Below are 26,638 nucleotides of genomic sequence, written 5' to 3'. Positions count from 1 at the left end.
ACTTTGTTTCTGTGATAGACTAATATATATAAGTATGCAAATGTTTTCCTTTCTAAGAAAACATATTAATATAATTAAACAGTATTAACCTATTGTTTCATTTTTGATATTACAATATTCATTTTTTACTTTTTGCTTCTATGTTCATATATACACAAAATTTTGTAAAGGACAATTTTCACTATTTATGGGTTTTTTTTCTGGCTATTATCGTCTTGCATAATAGCTAGTACTAAAAATAATATTGTCATGGGCCGCCTGGGTGGCTCAGGCAGTTGAGCGCCCGACTCTTGATTTCCGTTCAGGTTGTCATCTCACGGTTGTGAGATCCAGCCCTCTCTCGGGCTCCATGCTGGTGGAACCTTCTTGAGCTTCTCTCTCCCTCTCCCTCTGCCCCTCCCCCACTCACTCACACTCTCTCCCTCTCAGAAAAATCCTTTAAAATTTTTATAAAAATAAAAATAATATTGTCATATAGAGGAGAGGGGTGTTAAGGAAATTATCTGCTTGGGGTTTTGGACATCCTAAGGACACCACGGGCTGTTCTTTGTCTCTGGAAATGGCATACAGTGTGTCTTCCCAGGATATTCCCATATCTGTGTTTCTCTGCATCAGTCGAGACTGGGCCACTGTAAACCCTTTCAGTCGGCAAATGCATGTGTTTCTTCGTTTCAGGAAATTTTTTCCCTATTATTCGTTGAGTTATAGCTTGTTCATCTGTTCTTTCTTTTCTGTATGGAATCTCTCTTATTAGCACATTGATCTTTCCAGTACATTCTCCACGTTGTTTCTGGTCCGCTCTCATGAAGTCTGTCTCATTTTTTTTCTGTCCTTTGAGCTACTTCTTGTATCTGATTTTCCAAGGCATTAAACCGAGTCTCAAATGACTATCAGACTGAATTTAGAGTTCAAATCATAATTTATTTTATAGTTCAAATGAGAAGTCTCTTTTTATGTGTATGTAGCACTTGGATCGCAAGTATTACTATGATGATAACTCCTATTACTATTATTTTACTTGAGGACTTTTCTATCCTTAGTAGTTCTTTTTCACTGGGCTTGTGTTCTGGTATTTGTGTAGATCTTCCTTTGGCCACTAGGCTCCCCTTGGTAGACAGTCATTTTTCTTGGTTTGTTTACTGGGGCTTACACCTGGTTTTGAGTGTCTTAGGTGATGGAAACCCTATGGCTGAAAGGCCAGAATGACCTCTAGGCTACCAGCAAGCAGGTTGTTGTTTCTCCGGTAAGAGCCATTATGGAGCTGGTCCTCAAAGGCAGGGCATTTCAGTAATCCCACTCAGCTCCATCTTGGGCTTTCAGAGGGTCAGGAAGGCCCAGTGAAGTTCAGTGTCAACCTGGCCCCGGGAAGTCACAAGTCTGTGTTTGTTCTTCCCAAGGCTGGTGGTTTTCTCCAGATTCTTGTCCCCTGTGACCTGTCCCCTCCCCTTCTCTTTCGTTCTGTACACAGAGCTCCAGGCCTCACCTGTGGCCAGATGCTTATTAGTCCAGGTTCCCTTTGATTCCAGAGAGGCAAGAAAGGTCTGGAGATGGGAATAGATAGTAGGGGTATAGTATTCAGACTGCTCTGATCCCAGAAATACGTTTAAAGATTATTTTAGAAATTGTACCTATTATCTTTAATTTAAATGAGAGTTTTATAAAAGAAAAACCTGCTCTCTACAAGCTATGACATGTATAGGAGATAAATAGGTTACTAAGAATACAATAGACACTTTGTGTGGCCAGAGAAATGCAATATATTATAGGAGGTCGGTACTATCATCTTTAGTCAGTCATAAGGATTTAGAGCAAAAGGGACTTTAGAGATCGTTTAATTTTCACCCATCTCTGTATCCCCAAGACTTGGCACATAGTAGGACTTTAATAAATACTACATAAAGGAAGGATGCATAACAGAATAAATGAGTGAATGAAGGAAGGCAGGAGTGAATGAATTAGTGAAAATGGCCAGGAACTACTTATATGACTCTGGACAATGTAGCTAATAGAACCATGCCCTTCCTCTTCTGTAGAATGACCAGAAAGCAGAGATAAAGGACTCTGACCTTTGCGTTCTTAATATACTGATTAAGGAGACAGACATGTAAACAGATAATATATGTGCCATAATCAGAAGTCATCATGAACAAATTTGGAATGCGGATGAAAACCATGGATGCCTGAACCATTTTCCTGATTCCTACTCCCTCCTCCTGGCCAGCCATGGGGTCCAGTGGGCAACTGACAACACGAAGAAAGTTCTCCCAAACCATGTGGGTTCACATGTGAGTTTTTCTCCATAGGGCAAACACTCCAACAAAGACGGGGAGCTCTGTTCACGTTCACAGAAGGAGGCACCTACCACTCCCAGTCTAATTGTCCTGCTTTTAATTTCCCTTCTTCCTCACCCACCAGTACTCCCTCCTCCCAATACCCATAGAGGAAGGTGAGGAGGCTTTGAGGTGGGGGAAGGGCGGCCATAAAGAAAAACAGTGAACAAATGGGTACATCATTCATGAGAGTTTTAGTTCTTTATCCTTTAGGTTTTAGATTTACTTAAAAGATGAAAGTAGCAGGGCACCTGGGTGGCTCAGTTAGTTAAGCATCCAACTTCAGCTCAGGTCATGATATCGCGGTTCATGCGTTTGAGCCCCGCATCGGGCTCTATGCTAACAGCTTAGAGCCTGGATATTGCTTCAGATTCCGTGCCTCCCTCTCTCTCTGCCCCTCCCTTGTTTGTGCTCTCTCCTTCTCTCTCTCTCTCTCAAAAATAAATAAACATTAAAAAAAAAAAAAGATGATAGCAGCTGTACACAGCCCCTGTTATGCTCTGACTCCAGAACAAGAGCTGTGAAAACAGATTCCCAGACAAACGAACTTGAACCCCACCACTCCATGCTGCCTGCTGGTGGCCACTGCTCAGAGTAACGACGGGCCAAACGCAAATGGAGTCTCTAAGTTCAGAAAAGAAATACCGCAGACTTTGCCAAAGCAAGATTAACACATCTCACTCCATGCCCACCCTGCCAATTGCCTAAATTGTTCATCTGATTATGCTGGTATCGAACGTTTGGAGACAAATGCTTGCCAAAGTCAGATGTGACACAGACTTGCCCCAGAACAATGGCACCAGTGGAATACTGACTTCTTTTATGCCAGCTGCTAACAATGAGGGTTTCACAGGACATTTTTTTAATGGCTCAGAAGTCCTGGTATGAAGCCTGGTATCTTTTTGAGCACAACTCTCCCCACCAAACCTTCCCTCTGACCACTGACCATCATTCCCTGTTAAAACTGTGAAAGTAGGGGCGCCTGGGTGGCTCAGTCGGTTAAGTGGCCGACTTCGGCTCAGGTCATGATCTCACGGTCCGTGGGTTCGAGCCCCGCGTCGGGCTCTGTGCTGACAGCTCAGAGCCTGGAGCCTGTTTCAGATTCTGTGTCTCCCTCTCTCTGACACTCCCCCGTTCATGCTCTGTCTCTCTCTGTCTCAAAAATAAATAAATGTTAAAAAAAAAAATTTTTTTTTTTTTAAAAACTGTGAAAGTAAGTAGTACTGTTTACAAAGCTCTTTGTCAGCAGCCAACTTACCTATAAGTCCCTCTATCCCACTCAAAACTTGCAACGAATGACATTAGTTCCTGCTACCTAAAAAGCATCGGTAGGAACCAGCAGATGTAGCTAGTCAAGAAAAGCTACTGCACACATTAATAGGACAACAAGGAAAGTTCTGGAGATTCCTGGCCAGAAAATGCAATGAAGATGCTCTGTCCAGCCACATGATGAAATCTCAAGACTCAGAGACTCTCACCCACCTTTCTTTCAGACATAGTTCCGATGACTCTTGGGTTAAAGTGGACTTTCTGAGTCTTCGGGGGAATAAAAGGCACAAACGCCAGTGCATGAAACCGGGACTGTATATATTACATTCATTTTCAACTATTTAAAAACCCATCAGTGAAAACATACAACCATTCAGTTCTTAGCAATTCATAACCAACTGCCGAAAGTAAGAGGGGAGAGTACATTCGATGTCTTTAGGACCCGGGGCAAGTGGGAGTGAATGTGGGGAGACAGCAGAAAAGATAGGCCTGGCAGGGATTACACATGGTCCCAATCTATCCCTGGGGCCCCAGGCTGGGAGGCCACACTGGTGTGCCCAGCTTTAGAAAGACAAACGTAAACTCTAATCCTCTTGACATACACTTTCAGGGAAATCCCAGCTTTGCTGAATATACACTTTTTTTAGATTGACTGGAAGAAATACTTGTGGTTCCAATGTAAAAATGTGTGTTCTAAATGTGTACCTCAAAATGTGTTTGAGGTATTTGGACACTACGCTTCACTACGTCCTCATATGATGTAAATGGTCTCGAGTTACCTGTACAGCTTCTCCTTCCTCAGCGTAGGTGGGGCCACCTCATGGTGATGATCCTCATCCACTTTAGTTTCAGTCTCGGGATTGGGTTCAGTTTCTTCCCAGGCAGGCTGTTCTTCATTTCCTTGAGATATCACTAGAATGTGGCTCAGGCCATTTGTCATAAAAAGGACAAAATCTTCAAAGTCAGGCTACAAAATAAGAGGATAAGCTACCTACTTCAGGCTTCTGATATGGATCGACAAAAATGGCAGCCACCACCCAACTCAAGCAACATCCTCCCCTTCACGATCACAGGGCAAGGGAGTGTTCTCTTTATAAGCCCACTGCTAACAAACACATCTTTGAAGGATAGAGGTTCACAGCTAACAGGGATTGATCTTAAAGATGATCTAATAACCATTCTCGAACTTCAGGATGCTTCCAGATCATCTACGGGGCTTGCTGAAACACAGATTTGGAAAGTCCAATCCCAGAGTTCATGATTCAATAGGTTTAGGATGGGGCTTTAGAATTAGATTTTCTCAAAAGCTCCCAGGTGATACTGAGGCAGCCGGTCCAACCTTTTCCTGGGGCCAAGAGAGATGGTTGGAGTGTCACAGCCAGCTGACAAAGTGCTGTTCACTAGAGCTTTCTCTGATGACAAAACACATTCTGTGCTCTCCAACATAGGTAGCCGCATGCAGCTACTGAGCACTTGCAACTGAGACTCTGAATTTTTCATTTGATTTGGTTTTAATGAATTTAAATTCAAACGGCCACAAGTAGCTAATGGCTACCATATTGGACAGTACATTTCTGGAAGCTATGTCTTCTGACCCCTAAACCACTGAACTTTCTGGAACACAGCACTGTCTTTCTTAATACTCCCCCAGGCAAAAGACACAGGCTTTCAGATAATGAAAGGATTAAAGCTTCCCTGTGAGCCTTTATGACAAGGAGCCTTCAACCTGGGATAAAAATCTATAGGAAAGGCCTGGCTATTCACTTCCAGAGGCCAATGCAGAAAGTCTGAGAGGACATAAGTTAAATAGGTCTTCACTCCAACAAAATACAATTGGACCATCTGCTTTCGCTCAGCTGCCACTGTTTCTACTGGAGACTGCATCACCACCTTCTTTGGCATTACCACGATATGGACCCCAACAGGACAACAGAAGCTAATTTGGCTGGTTAGACTTATCCATTTGTTTTTCTAAAATAAGGACTCTGGGGTGCCTGGGTGGCTCAGTCGGTTGAGCATCCGACTTTGGCTCAGGTCATGATCTTGCAGTCTGTGAGTTCGAGCCCCGCGTCGGGCTCTGTGCTGACAGCTCGGAGCCTGGAGCCTGCTTCGGATTCTTGTCTCTTTCTCTCTCTCTGCCCACTCCCCCCCACCCCCCCTCATGCTCTGTCTCTCTCTCTCTGTCAAAAATAAATAAACATTAAAAAAATATTTTTTTAATAAAAATAATAAAATATGGATTCAAAATATACACTGGATTCGAAAACACAGTGGCTTTTTTTTTTTTTTTTTCTAATTTTCTTACCTGGTCTGCTATTCGACTGTAGAAGTCCCTTACTTGCTGTTCAGTGAGCACTCTCTTATCCTCTATTTCTATGACAAATCCTGCCTCGAGAATCTTTCAGTAGAGAGGAAGGTCAGATCCAGACGTGTTATGGGACCACATGTAAAACAAGTCAAGGACATTTGTTTCCTGTGCTTAACAGATTTGAATGAGTTTTCAGGTAAAATACTTCAATACGGTCCATAAGGTTTGAAGAGGCTTAAAAATACATGAACAAAGAAGGCCCTTTTCAGGCCTCCTATATTTCAGTTTTCAAGGCTTGAACCAGAGACTCCTCAGTATTTCTTTTTTTGTTGTTGTTTAAAAAAAATTTTTTTAACGTTTATTTATTTTTGAGACAGAGAGAGACAGAGCATGAACGGGGGAGGGGCAGTGAGAGAGGGAGACACAGAATCCGAAGCAGGCTCCAGGCTCGAGCCATCAGCCCAGAGCCCGACGCGGGGCTCGAACTCACGGACCGCGAGATCGTGACCTGAGCCGAAGTCGGACGCTTAACCGACTGAGCCACCCAGGCGCCCCTCAGTATTTCTATTATTTAAGTGACTTTCCCCAAAATGTGAAAGAACTAACTAAATTTCAAGGGAAAATATCATGTTCTGAATCACTCATAAAAACATAAATTTATAAGCACTTTTTTAACCATCTATCTTCAAAATCGTTTTAACATTTTTTAAAAGGCTTTCCTTTGTTGAGGCTTTAACTCATAATCTAGTATAGTTTATAGCAAAAACAAAAAAGAACTATCCAAATTATGGGGAAGGATAGAATTTAACATTTAGTCGTGATTTATCATTAAAAAAAACCCTTAAATTAATGATAAATCCAGTTTGTGTGCCACTCAAGTATGGTAAAATGAAACAAAGAGAAGTTTTGAGACAAATAAGACAAATCTAATGAGGTACTAAATGATGAAATATAAGTATAACCCGGGTTCAAAGCAACTCAGGAATTACATTAAACAACACCAATAATTTGAGCTCTTTTTGACCTGGGAGTATCCAGCACCAGGTACCTTTTGCTTCTATTATAAAAGTCAACACTGGGGGCGCCTGGGTGGCTCAGTGGGTTAAGGGTCCAACTTTGGCTCAGGTCATGATCTCGTGATTTGTGTGTTCAAGCCCCACATTGGACTCTGTGTTGACAGCTCAGAGCCTGGAGCCAGCCTGCTTCAGATTCTGTGTTTCTCTCTGCCCCTCCCCAGTTCATGCTCTCTCAAAAATAAATAAATGTTAAAAAACAAATGTTTTTAAAAGTGTTTTAAAATAAATAAATAAAATAAGTAAAATAAAATAAAATAAAATAAAATAAAAGTCAACACGCTACTAGTTCTGCTTTCATTTGTCTTGTTGATATGGCAGAGCACGACTTACATCTTTCTGAACCCTCTTTTGACTGTCCCATTTGAATAACTTCTAAATATTTAAATCATGTCTTTGTTACATTACTTAGAGTCTGACAACAGAAAATAAAATCCAAGAAATATTTAAACTCAATAACTTCTCCTTTACCCTAATTGAAAAATATCATCTGCTCATTTTCTTTCTATTCCAAACATTCTTTTTTTTTAATATGAAATTTATGGTCAAATTGGTTTCCATACAACACGCAGTGCTCCTCCCAATAGGTGCCCTCCTCAGTGCCCATCACCCACACCCCCCTCCCACTCCCCATCAACTCTCAGTTTATTCTCAGCTTTTAAGAGTCTCTTATGGTTTGGCTCTCTCCCTGTCAAAGCACTCTTTAGATTTTTTTGTCCTGTTTGTTATTAGCCCTTAACTGTATTCCACAGAGGTGAGGTATTTAGGAGATACTCATAATTTACATATCTGAAATGTTATTTACTATGTCAAAACAACAAAAAGATCAAGATGAACTTACGATTAATTGTACTACCCCAACTTAAAAAGAATTATAGAATCTTGAAAAATCATTACTGTGTCCTAGCTATTCAAACATACTCGAATAAGGAAGAGTAAATCATTGCATTGTGATATTATTTCTTAAAACTTTATCAAGTGTAAGAAACATATGGGGGATTGGGGTACAGTTTTGTGCCCCCCCAACATACACACCAAAATCTGGAAGGAAAGGGCTACCCTTAGAGAGTGATATGACTTAAATCAACTCACAAATGGAAGAGACCATAAATACTATGATCATGGACCATCTACTTTAGTGTAGTTCAGTCAACGAGAACACTGCTGTAGCTAAAGAAAGAATGCATGATGGGAAGTTCATCAAGAAACCTCCAATCCCTCCTGATAGCTCCCTAGGTGACACCCTCTATTTCACAGACAACATTCTTTCAAATTTCAATTTACTGACGCTGTTTCAATGCCAAGTCATTGTTAAGGAGTCAGCAAAGTACTGCCTCGTTTTGGAAATAAAGCCTGTTGGAGTGCAGCCACTCCCATTTGTATACATCCTGCTTATTGCTGCTTTCTCAATGCGATGGCAGTTAAGCAGTGGTGACAGAGATCACATGCCCCACAAACCTGAAACAGTTACTCTCGGGCCCTATACATCTGCTGACCTTTGGATTAGAATGCAATTTTCGGGGCACCTGGGTGGCTCAGTCGGTTGAGCATCCGACTTCAGCTCGGGTCATGATCTCACAGTCTGTGAGTTTGAGCCCAGTGTCGGGCTCTGTGCTGACAGCTCAGAGCCTGGGGCCTGTTTCCGATTCTGTGTCTCCCTCTCTCTCTGACCCTCCCCCGTTCATGCTCTGTCTCTCTCTGTCTCAAAATAAATAAACGTTAAAAAAAATTTTTTTTTAAATAAAAAAAAGAATACAATTTTCCTCTTAAAAAAATTTATTTTGGCTCTAAAGCAAAACAATAAACGCTTCCTTACACTCCCATGTATCTAAAAAGGACCCTGCATTTGTCACAACATACAGGAAACAAAACAAACCAATGTGAGCTTATAACAAGTTTGTGTTGCTAATAACTAAACAGGAAGAACATGTGTTATAATCCAATATGAGGGCTATAATTTTTATCATTAATATTGGACACTGGTAGAGCAGAATTATTTAAATAAAGATGCTTGAATAGGCCCAACCTTTGTAAAGACAATACATCCAGAGCCTTTAAAGATAACTAGCACCAGAAATTTGTTATGTTCTATTTTACTCTAAACAGTAAGCTTGTCTCTAAATTGACAATTAAGAGGTTGTTATGCTGCAATTAATTTAAAGTAAGGTTGGAAAATATCACTTACTTTTTTTTTAATTTCTAAAGATTTTCTAGCAATCACAGCATCGGGCTTGATAATAGCAATACTGTATAGTTGCTCTAGGGAAAAAAATAGAAGAATTTCATTTTCTTGACACAAAGTCTAGATAATGAAGGATTTGGCGATTAGAAATGTAAACTATGGAGTGCCTGAGTGGCTCAGTCGGTTAAGCGTCCAACCTCAGTTCAGGTCATGATCTCACAGTTCATGAGTTCGAGCCCCACATCGGGCTCTGCGTTGACAGCTCAGAGCCTGGAGCCTGCTTCGGATTCTGTGTCTCCCTCTCTCTCTCTGCCCCTTCTCCACTTATGCTCTCTCTCCCTCTCTCTCAAAAATAAATAAACATTTAAAAAAAAAAAAAAAAAGAAATGTGAACTGTTAATGTCCAGTGAATGTGTGTCCATTGACAGCTTTGCTCTTATTACAGCATTCCAACTACCAAAGAGTTTCTGCTTAGAATCAAAGTGCAGCTCCTATCTTTGCATGCAGGACAAACATTCACAACAATTGGTGGTCCATAGGCAAAAAGAAAAAAAAAGTTAGGTAGGCACTAGTTATTTTAATACAATGGATTAAAATCACACCCATGATCCATCCAGCTCAGTATCACTGATGAGTAGAGCTACAATGCAAGCAAAATCACACACTGATGGATTTGACCATCTAGAGATTTATCCACATTTATCTACACACTCTTCTGATGAGTTTTTAGTGCATAATAGCTCGCTGAGCACGCTGTTTGTCTCTGCTCCAAGGTATGAACACACACTCACACACCTACACAGACAGTCCACACACGAGATCGTTAACTGGAAAGTAAACCGGTGTGTGGGTCATTGAGGAAGAAATTGTTTTCATGAGGTTCTGGAAGATGATGAAGGATGAAATAAGAGGAAGCTGCTGTCTAGTTAGTCACAGGGGACAGGAATGCCCAGTCCCGGGTAACCTCAGAAAGGCTTCAGAAACAGAGACCAAAGGAAAGGCAAGAGGAGCAAAAAAAGTTTGCTTTTTAATAGCGGAGTCTCATATTAGCCTACCAGTCCCTTACCAATGACATTGATGTCACCACCAGCTTTTTGTTCTTGCAAGTAGTGCCTTAATGAGCATCCATGTACATGAATCCCTTGCCATTACTTTGAAGGAAATTTACTCACCAGCACTTTCATAGGGTGATTCCTCACCATCTTCCGCATCTGAGTCCACAAACGTAATTTCATGATACTGTGGAAGAGAAATGCAAGTAGAAGTTATATTTTAATATGATAGGAAAAGAATTTTTAGAAATTTTGTTTCTAATAAATATCTATAATCCAAGGGATATAAGGTAAAGTGGGAATATGCCTGCATTTATCTAACACTACTTTTCCTGATCTTCCCACTAAAATAAAATAAGGAATGTTGAAAATGATTGGGGTGGGAAGGCTATCAGAAATCATGCATACATGCTGTTTGGAAAATGATCAACAACCAAAGGACCTTAAAATTTAAGAAGAGCATAAGGAATAAAATAAGAAAGAAGCAGAGATTAATAAGTAAGAAAGCGATAAATACACAATTATCATGTTATAGATCAAACGGGCATTTGATGAGTTTCTAGATCTAATCCTGACCATTACTCTTGGTAAACTAGCAACAGCAAAAATACCTCCTTAACTTATAAAAAAAAAAATTGTACTGCTCAAAACAACAGCCAGTTTTCTACCACAGGGTAAAAAACGAGGAAGGATGGGGATGGGGTGCCTTAATTTTTTGAGAATCCCTTAAAGTGCTTCTGTGATTCTGTTTTAACTACTTGAAAGGTATAGACATTTACATATATACATTTTTTGGCAAGAGAATGCATAATGTCAGAGTCTCAATGAAATAAAGACCCCCAAATGTATGGAAATGACTATACTGGAAGCATTTGTTCTTACTATAATCAGGAATCAGATAATCATGCCAGCTATAACTTCAGATTGATCTGACTTTATAGTTGCTGAACGTACGCTGGCCAGCAGGGCAGCCACTAACCACATAAGATTATTTCAGCCTTGAAATGAAATCAGTCCAAATTAAGGTGTGCCATAGGTGAACACTACACAGCACATTCCAAAGATTTAATATGAAAAAAAAAATGATTGTAGAATACCTTATTTTTATATTGAGTACATCCTTAAGTGGAAATCTTTTTAATACACAGGATTTAAAATTTGTAATTTCACTTCTTTCTTTTCTGTTGTTTTCAGTGTGACTAGTAGCATATTTTCAATCATGGATGTGGCTCACAACATGACTTGCACTTTATTACTATCAGACAGGGTTGTGCTAGACCAGACAATTAGATAAGAAAGCTAAATAGCAAAAGCAGTCAACAAAATGGAATAATAAAAATAAATATATTAATACACTTCTTACATTCACAGTGCTATTAGTTAAAACAGCATTTCATCCTGTGAGGACAATCAGACCAACAACAATACAAACGCAAAACAGCACACATAGAGAAAGCTGGATAGAATTAAGCCATTAGGAGTTTATATTCAGGAGTCACTCTGCCTGACGTGAAATTCTGGTTTCACCATCCACTAGCTGCCTGTTTCTGGGAAAATGACTCAATGTTTTTAAGCCTTGTCTTGTTGTCTGTAACTCTCCCATAATATTTCTTGAGATTCCCATTCAAGATGCCAACATAGAAGGCTCCTGAACTTACCTCCTCCCATAAACACGCCAAATCTACAGCTATATACAAACAAATTTCCTCTGAAAGAAACCCAGAGAAAGCCTGAGCAGCTCCTACCCATCTGGTAAATGAGGGGGGGGGGGAACCATATTGAAATGGGTAGGAGAGGTTGAGATACAACTCGACCATAAACTTCACCCCCACCACAGGGACACACCATTGGGAGGGAACAACCAGCATCTCCCTGAGGAGTGAAGGGTTTGGACTCAACATATAATGCCCCAGATTTTAAGACTTCCAACTGAGAGACGGGTCCCCAAAATGCCTGGCTCTGAAAGCCAACTGGGGCTTGTGTCCATGAGTCCCAGGGGGTCACGGTAAACAAACAGTTCTTAACAGGCCAGTAAGAGCGGGCTGTGGCCATCCTATCGAGGCTCAGGGTACCAGCAGCTCAATGACATGCCCAGTTTTTCTCTGAAAGAAGCCTATTTGAAACTCTTGAAAGCTGTAGCCTGGGAGTCAAGCTGCTAAACTAACACAGAACTAGCAGCTGACTGCAATCCTTTCTGGAGACCAGGGAGGCCAGCAGGCACCATCTTTGTACGTTCTCTCTGCCCGGATCCAGGTGGCTGATATCCACATGAACATGGCTTGAGCACACACCTGGCACCCCGCCCCAGAAGAACACATCCTTTTATAGCCTGGTTCTGGCAGCCAGCAGAGCTAGCGTTCGTGGGTTCAGCACACCCGGCAATGGATAAACCATCCGTACAGAAAATCAGTGAGAAAACACTGGACTTAAACTATATGTTAAACCAGATGGACGGAACATTTTTAACACATTCCGTTCAAAAGCAGCAGAATATACAGTCTTCTCAAGTGTACATGGAACATTCCCCAGGCTAGATCATATGCTAAGCCGCATCAAGCGTCTTTTCTCACCACAATAATAGACTAGAAATAACTAGAAATCAACTAGAAAAAGAAAACTGGAAATTCACATATCTGTGGAGATTAAACAGGTTGCTGAACAACCAATGGGTCAAAGAAGAAATCAAAAGAGAAACTAAAAAAATACCTGAGACAAATATTTAAAAAAAAATACCTGAGCCTGGGTGGCTCAGTCAGCTGAGCACCAACTTCGGCTCAGGTCACGATCTCAGTCCGTGAGTTCGAGCCCCGCGTCGGGCTCTGTGCTGACAGCTCGGAGCCTGGAGCCGGCTTCCGATTCTGTGTCTCCCTGGCTCTCTGCCCCTCCCCCACTCGTGCCCTGTCTCTCTGTCAAAAATAAACATTGAAAAAAAAATGTTTTTTTAAAGAATAAAATAGTCAGCAATCGAAAGTATTACCTGAGGGCGAACCATTTCACCTGCTTCAATTTTCCTCTCCTCATCAATCAAGTTAATAATTTTTTGATTAACAAGTGGGGCATTTGCACCAATGATCTTGGCAATAATTTTGCCATTCTATAAGGGAAAAGAAAGCATCAAGTAAACTCATTTTCAGGATAAGTCTGGAATTCAACTTGACTAAGTCACCCCATGTGGCCTCACACCCCCATCATTTCTTTTTAGCTATTACAATTAGCCATTTTAATCTTTTGTCTTCGTATTTATTTATTCGTTATTCATTTTGAAAGACAGAGTGAGAGAGAGAGCAAGCGGGGAAAGGGAAGGGGAAAAAAGAGAGGGAGAGGGAGACTGCATGCTCTGAATACATACTGTCAGTGCAGAGCCCGACGTGGGGCTCGATCTCATGAACCACGAGATCATGACCTGAGCTGAAATCAAGAGTTGGACACTTAACCGACTGAGGCACCCACGCACCCCTGCAATTAGCCATTTTAAAATAAAGTATTAGGGCGCCTGGGTGGCGCAGTCGGTTAAGCGTCCGACTTCAGCCAGGTCACGATCTCGCGGTCCGTGAGTTCGAGCCCCGCGTCGGGCTCTGGGCTGATGGCTCAGAGCCTGGAGCCTGTTTCCGATTCTCTGTCTCCCTCTCTCTCTGACCCTCCCCTGTTCATGCTCTGTCTCTCACTGTCCCAAAAATAAATAAAACGTTTAAAAAAATTTTTTTAAATAAATAAATAAAATAAAGTATTAGTGATGTAAAAGTACGTCTTGATTTAAAAACCCCAGCTCTTTGAGTTCTGCTTCCACGTTGCCTGTCCTCCTTCAACCAAAGGCAAGGCAGCCCTGAATTACATTCAACAGTTCTGTACAGGCCTCCCAACCTTGCCTTCTCTAATTATTATTGACACTATGGCCCCTTTCATCCATCTTTCAACGTATATTTACTAAAATCTGTCTACTGGCACAATACCAGGCATGATGGCATGGAATGGCAGTCCTGGTACATGGCCTAATTACATCACAAAAAAGGAGGGAAAAAAAACCAACACAGACAAAATATGTAAAATAACAATCATGACAAGTACCACCAAGAGAGGTACAAAGCACTGGGAGTATCTACAAGAATTTGTCACGGTCAAAGAGATCAGCAAAGGTGCTTACTGATATCAGGGTTGAAATGTGTAAGATGGGTAAGAGATAAGTAGGCAAAATGGAGAAGAAAGAGTATTCTAGACAAAAGGGATAGAGATGCAAAGGTCCTGAGGCCAGAAGGGAATATGGCAAATGTGAAGGCCAGCTGAGAAAGTGAGGGGATGCCTGGAATGAGAAAAGGCCCAACAGTGAAGGGGAACCAGACCATGCAGAGCCTTGTGGGTCATGGAACAGCACAGCCTTTAACCTAAATGAAGTGGGAAGTCTTAGGCATCGTTTAAACAGAGGGGGTGACCACAATTAGAACTGTTACTTGTAGAAATCCTTTCACTTACCATGTTTAGAGTTAGAAGGGAGCAGGAGAAGATGTTTGTATACAAAGTAGGGCTATCCTAGAGGTGATGATGAGAGAGATGATTGCTCAGTCTATGGCTGTGGTGACGGAGATGGAAAGAATAGAAAGATGCAGATAAGTGTGAGAAAGACTTGGGTAATGAAACTGACAGGTCCAAGGTCTGGAGTGTTTTGGGTGTGATGTTTTTGTCAAGAAAGTAGATAAATTAAGATGTTAAGCACCAAATGAGGTGACACTTAGAAGACCACATTTCCTGGGGATGGCAGGGGAGGGGGGGCAGGTCTGGTGTTGGACCAGTCCCTTGTGAGATGCCCTTGAGACACCCAAGAAGGATGTCAGAACACCAGTTGCATACACACCTCTGGAGCTCAAAGTCTAGGAATCGGCTGAAGATGTAAACTTGAGTTCTTTATATACAGGTGGAGACAATGGAAACTGTGTGGAGACAATTTTCTAAGGAAGGTATTAGCATGATAAGATCAAAATTTACTGGCTGAATAAAGAAACGTAAACCTGCGGGGCACTTGGGAGGCTCAGTCAGTTGAGTGTCCAACTTTGGCTCAGGCCATGATCTCCTGGTTCATGAGTTCAAGCCCCATGTCGGTCTTTGCACTGACAACACAGAGCCTGCTTCAGATTCTCTGTCTCCCTCTCTCTCTGCCCCCACCCCTGCTCATGCTCTCTCTCTCTCTCTCTCTCTCAAAAATTAAACATTAAAAAAAATTTTTAAAGAAAGGTAAACCTGGAAAGGTGATGGAGGGGAATAGCATCTAGGTAGGCAAAAGGGAAACCAAGTAACAAAGCCAAAAGAAGCCAATGTTTCAAAAAGGAGGGCATGGCCACCACATTCAATACATGTGAGAGGTACAGCATGATGAATCTCAAAGTGTCCGCATATTTAACAACAGGCTGGTAAGTGGGTACATTGGCAACAGCAAATTTGCTTGAATAATCAGAAGGCAGATTGGATGGGTTGAGGAATTCATGGAATGTGAAAAAAAAAAGTGGAGTAAAACTAAATATGCAAACTCTTCTGAGAAATTTAGCTATGAGGTAAAAGAGGTGGGTGATAGCTGGAGAGGGGTGTGGCACCAAAGAAAGTATTACATTTTAATTGGAAATATTGAACCATCTTCAAAGGACACTGAAAGGATCCAGGTGAGAAAGGCTTAAATAAATACTGGCATTCTAGTTACCATTCCCCACTAAAAGGAACTTTCCTACAATTCTGGGGGCCTTCTAATGCACCTTGCAAAAGCCTTTCCTGCGGAAAGTTGCTGAAATGAATTTCTTGTCAGCTAAGGGTGGGGAGCAATACCAAGAGCCCCTGTGGGGACATTTTTTTTTTTTTAACAAGGGATGATGTGATGGGGATTGTGTGCTCACAGACTAGATTCTTAGATAAAGGATTATAGGTGTGGTTATCGCAAGGAGCGATAAAATCTGAGGCATAACTACATGAGCAACTGCTTGAGGTGCATTGGAGAAAAGTTTACGGGCAGTTAGGGCGTCAGGAATTGAGAGGCCAGGGTACCGGGCAGGTTGCCAATGTGGATGCTGAAGTCCCTGGGGTGACGGCAGGACACGGGTTTGAAAGGAAGCCTTTGAGGCACACGCCAAAGTCCTCAGTCATCGACAGAACTGATTTGAAGTCCAGTAAATGACAGGAGTGCGGGTGGGGGGAGAGGAGGTTTAGCCAAATCGCTAAATTAGCAAGGAAAAGACCTCTGACTGGCAAGGAAAAGCAGGTTATCAAAGTAAGAAGAAGTAAAGGGAATACCAATTCTATTTCTGGCCTCAAGACACATAATCTGAGACACCAGTCACCACTCTGGGCTGCAGAGAAACGTGTCCTAAGTTAGGAGCCAGATTTAAGGTAAGTCAAGGAAATGCAGCAAAGGCCCAGAGCCGCGACTAAAGAGCCTAGGAAGTGTGCTAATTGCTTCTCTCAATTCCAGACGTGACACAATGAAAGGGTTTGTGAGCGTTGCGGGGAGAACGGGGAGAACTGAGTCAGGAAAAGAAAATTCTGAGCATTAGAAGGATGAACACTGCACGATTGGGAAGAAGGGTGGACTCCTCCTCCTGGCACTGATTGCAGATAAGAGAGCCCAGATAACTGGGCTGGATGGTCCAGTCAAGGAGGGTGGGTCTACTGAACAGGCCTGACTAACCCTGCAGGGTGATGATGGCGGTCCCAGAGCTCCAGCCTCTATGTGGCCTTACCCCTGGCCAGTCTTCCTCGGTTCCATGTTCCTAACTGCTACTGCTACGAGTCTCCTCACTGTTCCTAATACTAGCCCACCAATCCCATCTCTGGGTGTTACCCACTCTGCTTCCAAAACTTTGTCTAGGCCCAGGGTCAACGAACAGTGACCCAACACAGAGACTGCATTTTGACAAAGCTAAAAAGACTTACTATCTGACCCTTTACAGAAAAAGCCAGCTGACGCCTCATCTAAATCATCAAATCCTACATGTCCAACTGAGAGCAAGATCTGAAGGCAACATCTAATATTCAATGAACCTAGGAATTCAATTCCTTGAAATAGTTGCAAGGGACTTATTTAACAGAAGCAAAAAGTTATATCCAAGAAATGATTTTTTTTAATGCTTATTTATTTCTTTTGAGAGAGAGAGAGCAGGGGAGAAGCAGAGAGAGAGGGAGAGAGAGAATTGCAAGCAGGCTCCACGCTGTCAGTGCAGAGCTTAACACAGGGCTCCATCTCATGAACCATGAGATCATGGCCTGAGCCAAAATCAAGAGTTGGGCCCTTAACCAACTGAGCCACCCAGGTGCCCGTACCCAAGAAATGACTTTAAATAGCTATTTCTAATACAAAAAAAATAATAACAATCGAAGTATCCAATAGCAGAGGAACAGTCCAAGCCCTCCCTGGGAAGCCTTTCCCTACTATCCCCACTTTCGGGTTCTGCAGTAACTACACTCCAGGCCACATAACTTAGCTTTTCACTGTATATACGCTCCTTCTAGAAAACAGCCCTTACCATGTCTTCCTGATTATTAAAGTTGTATTTCATCACAGAATATTTGGAAAATATTAAAAAGTAATAAAGAAGAAAACTCAAATATTGCATCCTTCTCCCATACATAGAAAACCGCTATTAACAATTTGGTGAATACTCTTCCTGCCTTCCTTCTACACATTTCTACATACAGAGATCAAAGCAACATATATTATAAAATAGTGATCATATAGGTATTTCCTTGTATTTCTATACACGAATACTTACAACCAATTCTCTCCTACTGCATATCTAGGAAATTTCTCATTTTTCCCTCCTGTAAATAATCATTCAGCAACCAATTTCTGATTATTTCCTCAGGAAAGGTAAATCCGTCTTATTTTTCTCTTTCCTGATAAACTCAGTGTGTGGTAGTCTAACCTCCTCAACCCATTACAGGCTTCTAGAGGTCAGGTTACCAAATATATTAATAGACAAGGAAAGACACGGCAAAAAAAAAAAAAAAAAAAATCGGCAATTATTATAATCAGAAAATAATAGTACCACGGTAATTTTACAATATTTAACTGTAAATTGGAATCTGATGATATATTTTGGATGATGAAGATACTTACAACACTAAAGAGAAAAACAGGTTCACATTTATCTCTAAATGACTGCAAAGTTACAATGTTGTCAGCTTCTGCCTGAAAAAAATATATATGTTATATAATAATAAAAGCAGCTATATCCAGGTCATGAGATACACAAGGTTGAAAACAATGCAGATCACATAAAGTTTTTATTGTGATGTTTCCTACAGCATTTTCTGAGGACGTCACATGTGTTCTCAGGATCAAACCGTACACACTGGTGACTCAGGCCATGGGTCAGGTAGCCTCGACCTTACTTCTCACTGCTCACCTCTGTGGTACCCAGCCTGTGGCTCAACTCACCTACTTCCATTTGTCAAACCACACCCACGCTTCCTCCCTCCTCACCAGCTCTGGCCCTTCCTTTTCCAACCCAGGACAAGTGTCCCTCCTCCAAGAATCCTGTCTTGCTCCCTCCTGCTGTAAATCCTCTCCTGCTCCACCCGGAACTTTCCTGCCTCCTTTGGGGGCTCCAAGGTCCCTTTCAGCAATGCACCGCCGCCATATGGGCCTGTCTCACTTCTTTCGATCAGATGTACGAGGTTTCATCTTCCTCTTCGCACATCACCCTCCTTCTGCATCGGTCACGGAGCTTACGGGGACGTCCACTCTCACCACTGTTATTTAACATGACACTAGAGGTCCTAGCCTCAGTAATCAGACAACAAAAAGATACAAAAGACATCCAAAGCAGCAAGAAGGAGCCAAACTTTCGCTCTTCACAGATGACATGACACTCTATGTAGAAAACCTGAAAGACTCCACCAAAGCCTGCTAGAACTGATACACAGATTCAGTCAAGTTGCAGGATACAAAGTCAATTGCATTTCTATCCACCAATAATGAAGGAGCAGAAAGAGAAATCAAGGAATCCATCCCATCTACAATTGTGCCAAAAACCATAAGATATCTAGGAATAAACTTACCCAAAGAGGTGAAACAGCTATACTGTGAAAACTATTGAACACTTACGAAAGAAACTGAAGAGGTTCCAAAGAAATGGAAAGACATGCCATGCTCATGACTGGAAGAACAAACATACTATCCAAAGCAATCGACACATTTAATGCAATCACTATCAAAATACCAACAGCATTTTTCACAGAGCTAGCACACATAATCCTAAAATGTGTATGGAACCACAAAAGACCCCAAATAGCCAAAGCAATCCTGAAAAACAAGAAACTGGAGACATCACAATTCTGGATTTCAAGCTATATTACAAAGCTGTAGTCATCAAGACGGTATGGTCCTGGCACAAAAACAGACACATAGATTAGTGGAACAGAAAAGAAAACCCAGAAATGGACCTACAACTATGTGGTCAATTCATCTTTGACAAAGCAGGAAAAAATATCCAATGGGGGAAAAAAACGTCTCTTCAACAAATGATGTTGGGAAAACTAAACAGCAACATGTAGAAGAATGAAAATGGACCACTTTCTTATACTATACACAAAAACAAATTCAAAATGGATAAAAGACCTAAATGTGAGACAGGAAACCATCAAAATCCTAGAGAGGAACACAGGCAGCAACCTCTTTGACATCAGCTATAGAAACTTCTTACTAGATACGTTTCTGGGAGCAAGGGAAACAAAACCAAAAATGAACTATTGGGATTTCATGGAGATTAAAAACAAACCAAACAAACAAAACAAAAAACTTCTGCAGAGTGAAGGAAACAATCAACAAAACTAAAAGGCAACCCATGGAATGGGAGAAGATATTTGCAAATGACATACCTGATAAAGGGTTAGTACCCAAAATCTATAAAGAATTTATCAAACTCAACCACCAAAAAAACAAATAATCCAGCAAAGAAATTGGCAGAAGACATGAATAGAGATTTTTTTCAAAGAAGACATACAGATGGCTAAAACACAAATGAAAAGACGATCAACATCACTCAGCATCAGGGAAATACAAAAACAAAAAACAAAACCCACGAGATACACCTCACACCTGTCAGAATGGCTAAAATTAACAACACAGGATGTGGAGAAAGGGGAACCCTCTCAACACTGTTGGTAGGAATGTGAACTGGTGCAGCCACTATAGAAAACAGTATGGAATTTCCTCAAAAAGCTAAAAATAGAACTACCCTATGATGCAGTAATTGCACTAGTAGGTCTTTATCCAAAGGATACAAAAATACTGATCCAGAGGGATATGTGCACCCTGATGTTTATGGCAGCATTACCAACAATAGCCAAATTCTGGAAAGAGCCCAAATGTGTCCATCAACCATCGACTGATGAATATTCTCAGCCATAAAAAAGAATGAAATCCCGTCATTTGCAACAATGTGGGTGGAGCCAGAGAATATTAGGCTAAGCGAAATAAGTCAGAGAAAGACAAATACCATACGATTTCACTCATACGTGGAATTTAAGAAACAAAACAGATGAACATAGGGGGAAAAAGAGACAGGGATAGGCAAACCAGAAAACAGACTCTTAACTATAGAGAATACACGGACGTTGTTGGAAGGAGCGGGATGGGCTAAATGGGTGATGGGCATGAAGGAGGGCCCTTGTTGTGTTGTATGTAAGTGACGAATCACTAAACCCTCCACCTGAAACTAATATTACACTGTATGTTAGCTAAATTGAATTTAAATAAAAACTTGGGGGGAAACAACAAATTTCAAGTTGTTGTGAAGTGATCAATAACTGTATATTAAATATTATTGTTTTCCTCCGTATTAACATAGCATCCCTTGGCCAGCTGTCAGATCATTTGGTAGGGTCTTCTCTAAGAGATGGTTTTTGCAACCTAAGGCAATTGTTTTCAAACTGGGATTTCTGCAAGTTCCTCAACCACTGGGAAGAAGCCAAGAGAGGGTCTCAGCCCTGTCAGCCAGAGGCACTGTGTTGTAATTTTTTTTTTTTTTTAAAGCATGCTGGAGTCTACGTTTCTTCTTTCTTTTAAGCTTCCACAGTTTAGAAGAAAGAAAAGGAAGGAGGTAAAAGGTACTAATCTATCATATTAAAGGACAGAAGTTAAAGATTATATTTAAAAGTAGCTTAAGACACCTGGGGGGGCTCATTTGGTAGAACATCTGACTCTTGATATCAGGGGTGGGAGTTCAAGCCCCACCCTGGGTATGGAGCCTACTTAAATCAATAAATAAACAAATAAATAAATGTAGTCTAGGTATCATTATTACAGTGTTCATATTGTAGTAAAGTATTAACAATTAAAGGATTTAATAATATTATTAAAAACTAAAATAAAGAGTATTACTGAATTTTTATATATATAGATAGGTACAATGTTAGTACAAGTCTTCAAGTCTTTTAAAAGGACACATAACAAAAAAAACAAAAAAACAAAAAACAACAACAAAAACAAAAAACTGTACTGACCATTTAGCTTAGGGTGACTTCAATAGGTAATCAACCTCATAGGTCACTCCCAATGGCGGTTTCAAAACTATATTAATTTTTGTCATCCTTTCAGGGAGGTCATAGCAAGAAAACAACATTAATTTATATGAATGTCCTACCGTTGAGTGCGCTCAAACATAACAAGAAAAACCATTCGGCGATGACGCACAAAATTTTTTGTTGTTAAATTCAACAGATGCTCGTGTTATGAGCGGTAATCTGAACATATTTTGGAAAGAACTTACTAGCCCTTCCCAGTGGGATGGCTACAGTAATAGAACAGATTCCTTGTGGAGGAGGCTGAGGAATTCTGGCTGGCTGGGGTACAACGGGAGGTCACAGTCAAAGTCGTTTTGGTTGGGAGAAAGCATTGTTAGGACCTGTATCCTCACACAGCTCTGAGCTGAGCTGAAATGGGAGCCCAACAAACTATGTGATCTAATTCTCCTTCCACCCCCATCCCTCTGCCTCCACAGCCATGCCGGGTTCACACATATTGCCCAAGTTGGTTTCTACCCAGACTCTACAAACAAAGAGGAATTTAACGCCCCTAAACCACCTGGGAACACAGCATCAAGTTACACCTTCTCTGTGTCTAAGGACTGCTTGCCTTGCCTTCCTATGCCCAAGTTCCCTTGCAGGTAGCCTGACAGGTGTGCAGGGGGCCTGCCTTGTTGTTGGTGTCTCCCCACTGACCCCAATTTCCTTTTAGACACTGAAATTTTCCCGTGATTCCTAGCCCGTGAACTTGCACTCCTACCACTTCCAGACAAACTTCTCTACTGCCAACTGCCACGACTCAAGAATTTTCCAACCCTTGATTCTCCATGACCCATTTGCCAGCTGTTAGAGCCTTCTGATACTGTCCTTTAACTTCTTATACCAACCCCTTGTCTATTGTATGTGGCAATTCCCATTAGACCCCATTCTCTGTCCTGTCAGCTCCATTTCTCCTCCCCGCCAAGGATCAAATCTCAAATCATATTCCAGATCAACTCAGGGGGCTCAGAGTAAAGCAGGCTATTATGGATCACCGCCCTTTCAAAAACTGTAACACTCTTATTTCAGAAGACAAAGTCAACCTCTGGACAAAAAGATTTAAAAATTATATATAGGGGTGCCTGGGTGGCTCAGTTGGTTGGGTGACCGACTTCGGCTCAGGTCATGATCTCACAGTTTGTGAGTCCAAGCCCCACGTTGGGCTCTGTGCTGACAGCTCAGAGCCTGGAGCCTACTTCAGATTCTGTGTCTCCCCCGCTCTCTACCCCTCCCCTGCTCACGCTCTGTGTCTCTGTCTCTCAATAATAAGTGAACTTTAAGAAAAAAAAAAAAAGTCAGATGCTTAACCAACTGGGGCACCTAGGTGGCACCCCTTGACTATACATTTTATTAAATTAAATTAAAAATCAATGTTTCTTGGGGCGCCTGGGTGGGTCAGTCGGTTGAGCATCCAACTTTGGCTGAGGTCATAGTCTCTTAGTTTGTAAGTTCAAGCCCTTCTGCTGACAGCTCAGAGTGTGGAGCCTGCTTCAGAATCTGTGTCTCCCCTTCTCTCTCTGCTGCTCCCCCCACTTTCACTCTGTCTCTCTCTCTCAAAAATAAACATTAAAAAAAATTTTTTTAATTAAAAAAATCAATTATCCTGGGGTGCCTGGGTGGCTCAGTAGGTTAAGCATCAGACTCTTGATTTTGGCTCAGGTCATGATCTCACAGTCATGAGATAGAGCCTTGCACTGGGCTCTTCACTGAACGTGGAGCCTGCTTGAGATTCTCCCTCTCCCTCTCTCTCTGCCCTTCCCCTCACTTGAGTATGTGCACACATGTGCATTCTCTCCCTCTAAAAAATAAAAATAAAAAATAAATAAATAAATAAAGTATAGTAAAAAAAGTAGATTCACATACCCAAGTTTTTCCAAACAACTTAAAAAGTTTGATAATTTCTGAATTATCAGTTTTTTAATTTACATTAATTAAAATAAAAAACTCAGTTCCTCGGGGTGCCTGGGTGGCTCAGTAAATTAAGCACCCGACTTCAGTTCAGGTCATGATCTCACGGTTTGTGAGTTCGAGCCCCACGTCAGCCTCTGTGCTGACAGCTCAGAGCCTGGAGCCTGCTTCAGATTCTGTCTCCATCTCTCTGACCCTCCCCTGTTCCTGCTCTCTCTCTCTCTCTCTCTCTCTCTCTCTCTCAAATATAAAAAATAAAACATAAAAAAAAAATTCAGTTTCATAGTCACAGTAGCCACATTGCAGGGCTCAAAAGCCACTTGTGTCTAGTGGCCACCATATTAAACAACAAAGCTCTAAGCAGTTGCTAACTTAATGTGGATAAATTGAAGCCCAATAAGTTTAGCTGTAATATTTTAATCCCTCGTCACACCTGGGTGGGAAGTGAGGGGAAAATCACTACCATTGGGATAATTGGTAACTGGGTAATTAAGTGACTGGAGACCTTCCCAATGCTACCCATTAAACAGCGTTTGCGGCTTTTATTATAAAAGACATACACTCACCATACAGTTGGGTGAAAAGAAACAGGTCAATAGACAGACCGACGTTTTTATACTTTTCCAATGTTCACACCCACAGTGAACAATTTCAATACTACAGGAATGGGATAAAAATCATGATTGTTCAGATCATTTCAGATCCAGCAGAACTAAATATATAGTAAAACTACCAAGTAAATATTGTCCATTTTGAAAAGTTGACAGGTTGTTTAAATTAAGACAGTCCTTAAGGACAATACTGAAATATTTGAAAGTATCAAGAAAATAACGGTTTAACGGAAATGACATCCTTACGACAACGAAATGCAGAAGTTCATCTTCGTTCAGTTCGTTTTTCAGTTTTCTGAATAAAGGTTGCATTGCTTTGCAAGGTCCACACCAGGCTTGGTAAACATCTATCACTGGACGACGAGAACATTTATGAAAAAAACAGAGTCGAAGAATCTAGAATAGCTGCTTATCCCAATGCTGGGGCAGGGGCAAGGGCACAGATGAGCAGGTTTTTACAGTTAGTGGGGAGGTACACTCCGTGTTGAGGGTGGTGACAGGTGCCCTGGGCAGAACTCCAAATGGCTGGACAACAGGGGAGCCCCAGTACCTGTTAGGCCTTTGTTCTGCAACATCTCATCCCACAGGCTTTGACTATTAACGACTGTCTGCAAAAAGGAAGGCACTGTAAAGAGGTCCCCAAGTGCCAGCGCACCAAGTAAAGACTGTTGGTAATGTCATACTCACCTGTAACTGGATTTCTCGCTTTTTGCTTGCCATTTATCCACTGTCACATGAAAAAAGGGAAGAAAAATAGAAAATGTTTAAGAGGAAATTTATATGAAGTGTTTCTCTATGCATTCAAAGAGGCATCTTAATGGACCGTAGAAATTTTCCTTCGGCAGTATTGAATTACACCACTCCCCTTTCCTGGGGAGAGAGGAGCCAATGCCACTAAAAGATTCCTCGCCAACTGGCTGCATCAGGCATACTGTCTTACTCTCCCAATAACCCTGAGGCAAGGCGAGGAGGTACAGTTTCTTAAAAGGGCTCTGTTTCCCTATAGTGTTATGGGGTGTCCTCTCCCCATTTCCATTTGCACACGAGTTAATTGCCTTTGACCGGACTCGTGGATCCCACTCCAGGGAGGTTTAATTTTCAGGACGAGACTACTAGTGTTCTTGAGCACAACATAAGCTTTCCGCAGCGTGAAACCAGTGAGGCCCAAACGCCACCCCCACCCCCCCATTCCGTAGTGTCACGGGCGCGCAGTGGGTGACAGCAGACCCCAGCACAAAACAAAGGAGTGGCCCAGGGCATGGAAACTACATCCCAGCGAACGGTGCCGGATTCTCCAACAAGCCTTACACAAAACAGAGCCTCCTCTCAGCTACACCGCGCATTTATACGAAGGGGAAGGAACAGTCCCTGGGGATCCCAACCAGCCGTCTGGACGAGGCCCGTGACCTTTGTGAGCACAGCTCCGACATGTCCGAGTACCTGGGCGCGGAACAGGTGCCCGGCCCCGAAGAGCTTTCAGCCCGCGCAGGTCCTGCGGAAGAGGCCGGACACGGTACCCGGGACCGCCCCGCAGGAGGCGTGGCCAACGTCTGCACCGCCCCTCCAGGGCCGCGAGACTGGCCCTCCCCCGCGGGGGCGGTGCCTCGAGGCACCCTGGACTCCGCGCGCAGGCCCAGGGCGGCGAAGCGCGCCCGCCCTGGAACCGCCGGTTTCCTGCGCTTCCCGAGGTGAGACCCCCCCCTGCCCGGTGCTGCTGCGCCTGCCCGCTGAGTCTCCGGGCAACGCCCTCCGCTGCGGGTGCGTTTGCCACTTGCAGGTTTGATCGCAGCTCTCCTGGGCTCGACGCCTTCCACCGCGGGGCCTGATTTACAGCATAAAATGTGTGCTCCTCAGGTTGGAGTGGAAGGCTCTCTGAAGCCCAGCCTCAGCCTGTCTCCAACATCGGCACCTATTCTGGCTCTTCTTCTCCTCCTCTTCTTTCTTTGCCTTCTCCTTCTTCTATTATTTGGAAATAATTTTCGACAGAGCTCCCATACACCCTGGGACGACCAGATCAATAGGCTTATTGGAAGGATGAACTAGGGTATCTACCATGATTACTTTTGAAATCTAGTCAGTTAATAAACGACTACTTTCAAATCGAAAAAAAAAAATGCTAACTTCCCTCAAGTTTTATTAGTTTCTTACAATGAATACTTTTCAGAGATAATGTTTCTGAGCCATCCTTAGCCACCCTCTCTCCGGTGGTCTTGCTTTTTTTCCCCATTGCCCCGGTAATGAAGTTCTTTCTCTTCACCATTCGTCAGAGTGAGTTTGGCTGTATTTTGAAAAATAGGGTGAGTGGCTGGCTTGATCTGGGAATTCTTTGTGTCCGCTTTTTACTGGGGAAGAATTCTCTAGTATTAT

At 42.1% G+C, this 26,638-nt stretch overlaps 1 protein-coding gene across 7 annotated transcripts in view; it reads right to left on the bottom strand.

The window, feature by feature from the left end:
• NME8 (NME/NM23 family member 8) overlaps positions 1–25,827 on the bottom strand; it is a 108,958-nt gene extending 83,131 nt beyond the window's left edge. For 6 of the 7 annotated variants that reach the window (XR_005789492.1, XR_005789494.1, XR_005789493.1 and 3 more), the window contains exons 1-10: positions 25,712–25,827; positions 24,959–24,998; positions 24,822–24,879; positions 24,518–24,624; positions 18,304–18,375; positions 13,192–13,308; positions 10,335–10,401; positions 9,166–9,239; positions 5,905–5,997; positions 4,379–4,566 (exon numbers count right to left, since the gene is read on the bottom strand). Coding sequence is in view for 2 of the 7 variants with exons in the window: in XM_040472984.1 (XP_040328918.1) it covers positions 4,379–4,566; positions 5,905–5,997; positions 9,166–9,239; positions 10,335–10,401; positions 13,192–13,308; positions 18,304–18,375; positions 24,518–24,624; positions 24,822–24,879; positions 24,959–24,991 (809 nt within the window). In the remaining 5 variants the exon portion in view is untranslated. Of the gene's footprint in view, positions 1–4,378; positions 4,567–5,904; positions 5,998–9,165; positions 9,240–10,334; positions 10,402–13,191; positions 13,309–18,303; positions 18,376–24,517; positions 24,625–24,821; positions 24,880–24,958; positions 24,999–25,579; positions 25,687–25,711 lie in introns of those variants that run through there. The other variant, XR_005789495.1, reaches the window with a different exon arrangement.
• Between the last annotated feature and the right edge of the window lie 811 nt (positions 25,828–26,638).

This window comes from Herpailurus yagouaroundi, unplaced genomic scaffold, assembly GCF_014898765.1.
Source record: "Herpailurus yagouaroundi ecotype Mexico unplaced genomic scaffold, PumYag 100, whole genome shotgun sequence".
Classification (NCBI taxonomy): Eukaryota; Metazoa; Chordata; class Mammalia; order Carnivora; family Felidae; genus Herpailurus; species Herpailurus yagouaroundi.
Note: the sequence above shows the minus strand (reverse complement) of the source record. Positions and strands in the feature narration are given on the sequence as shown.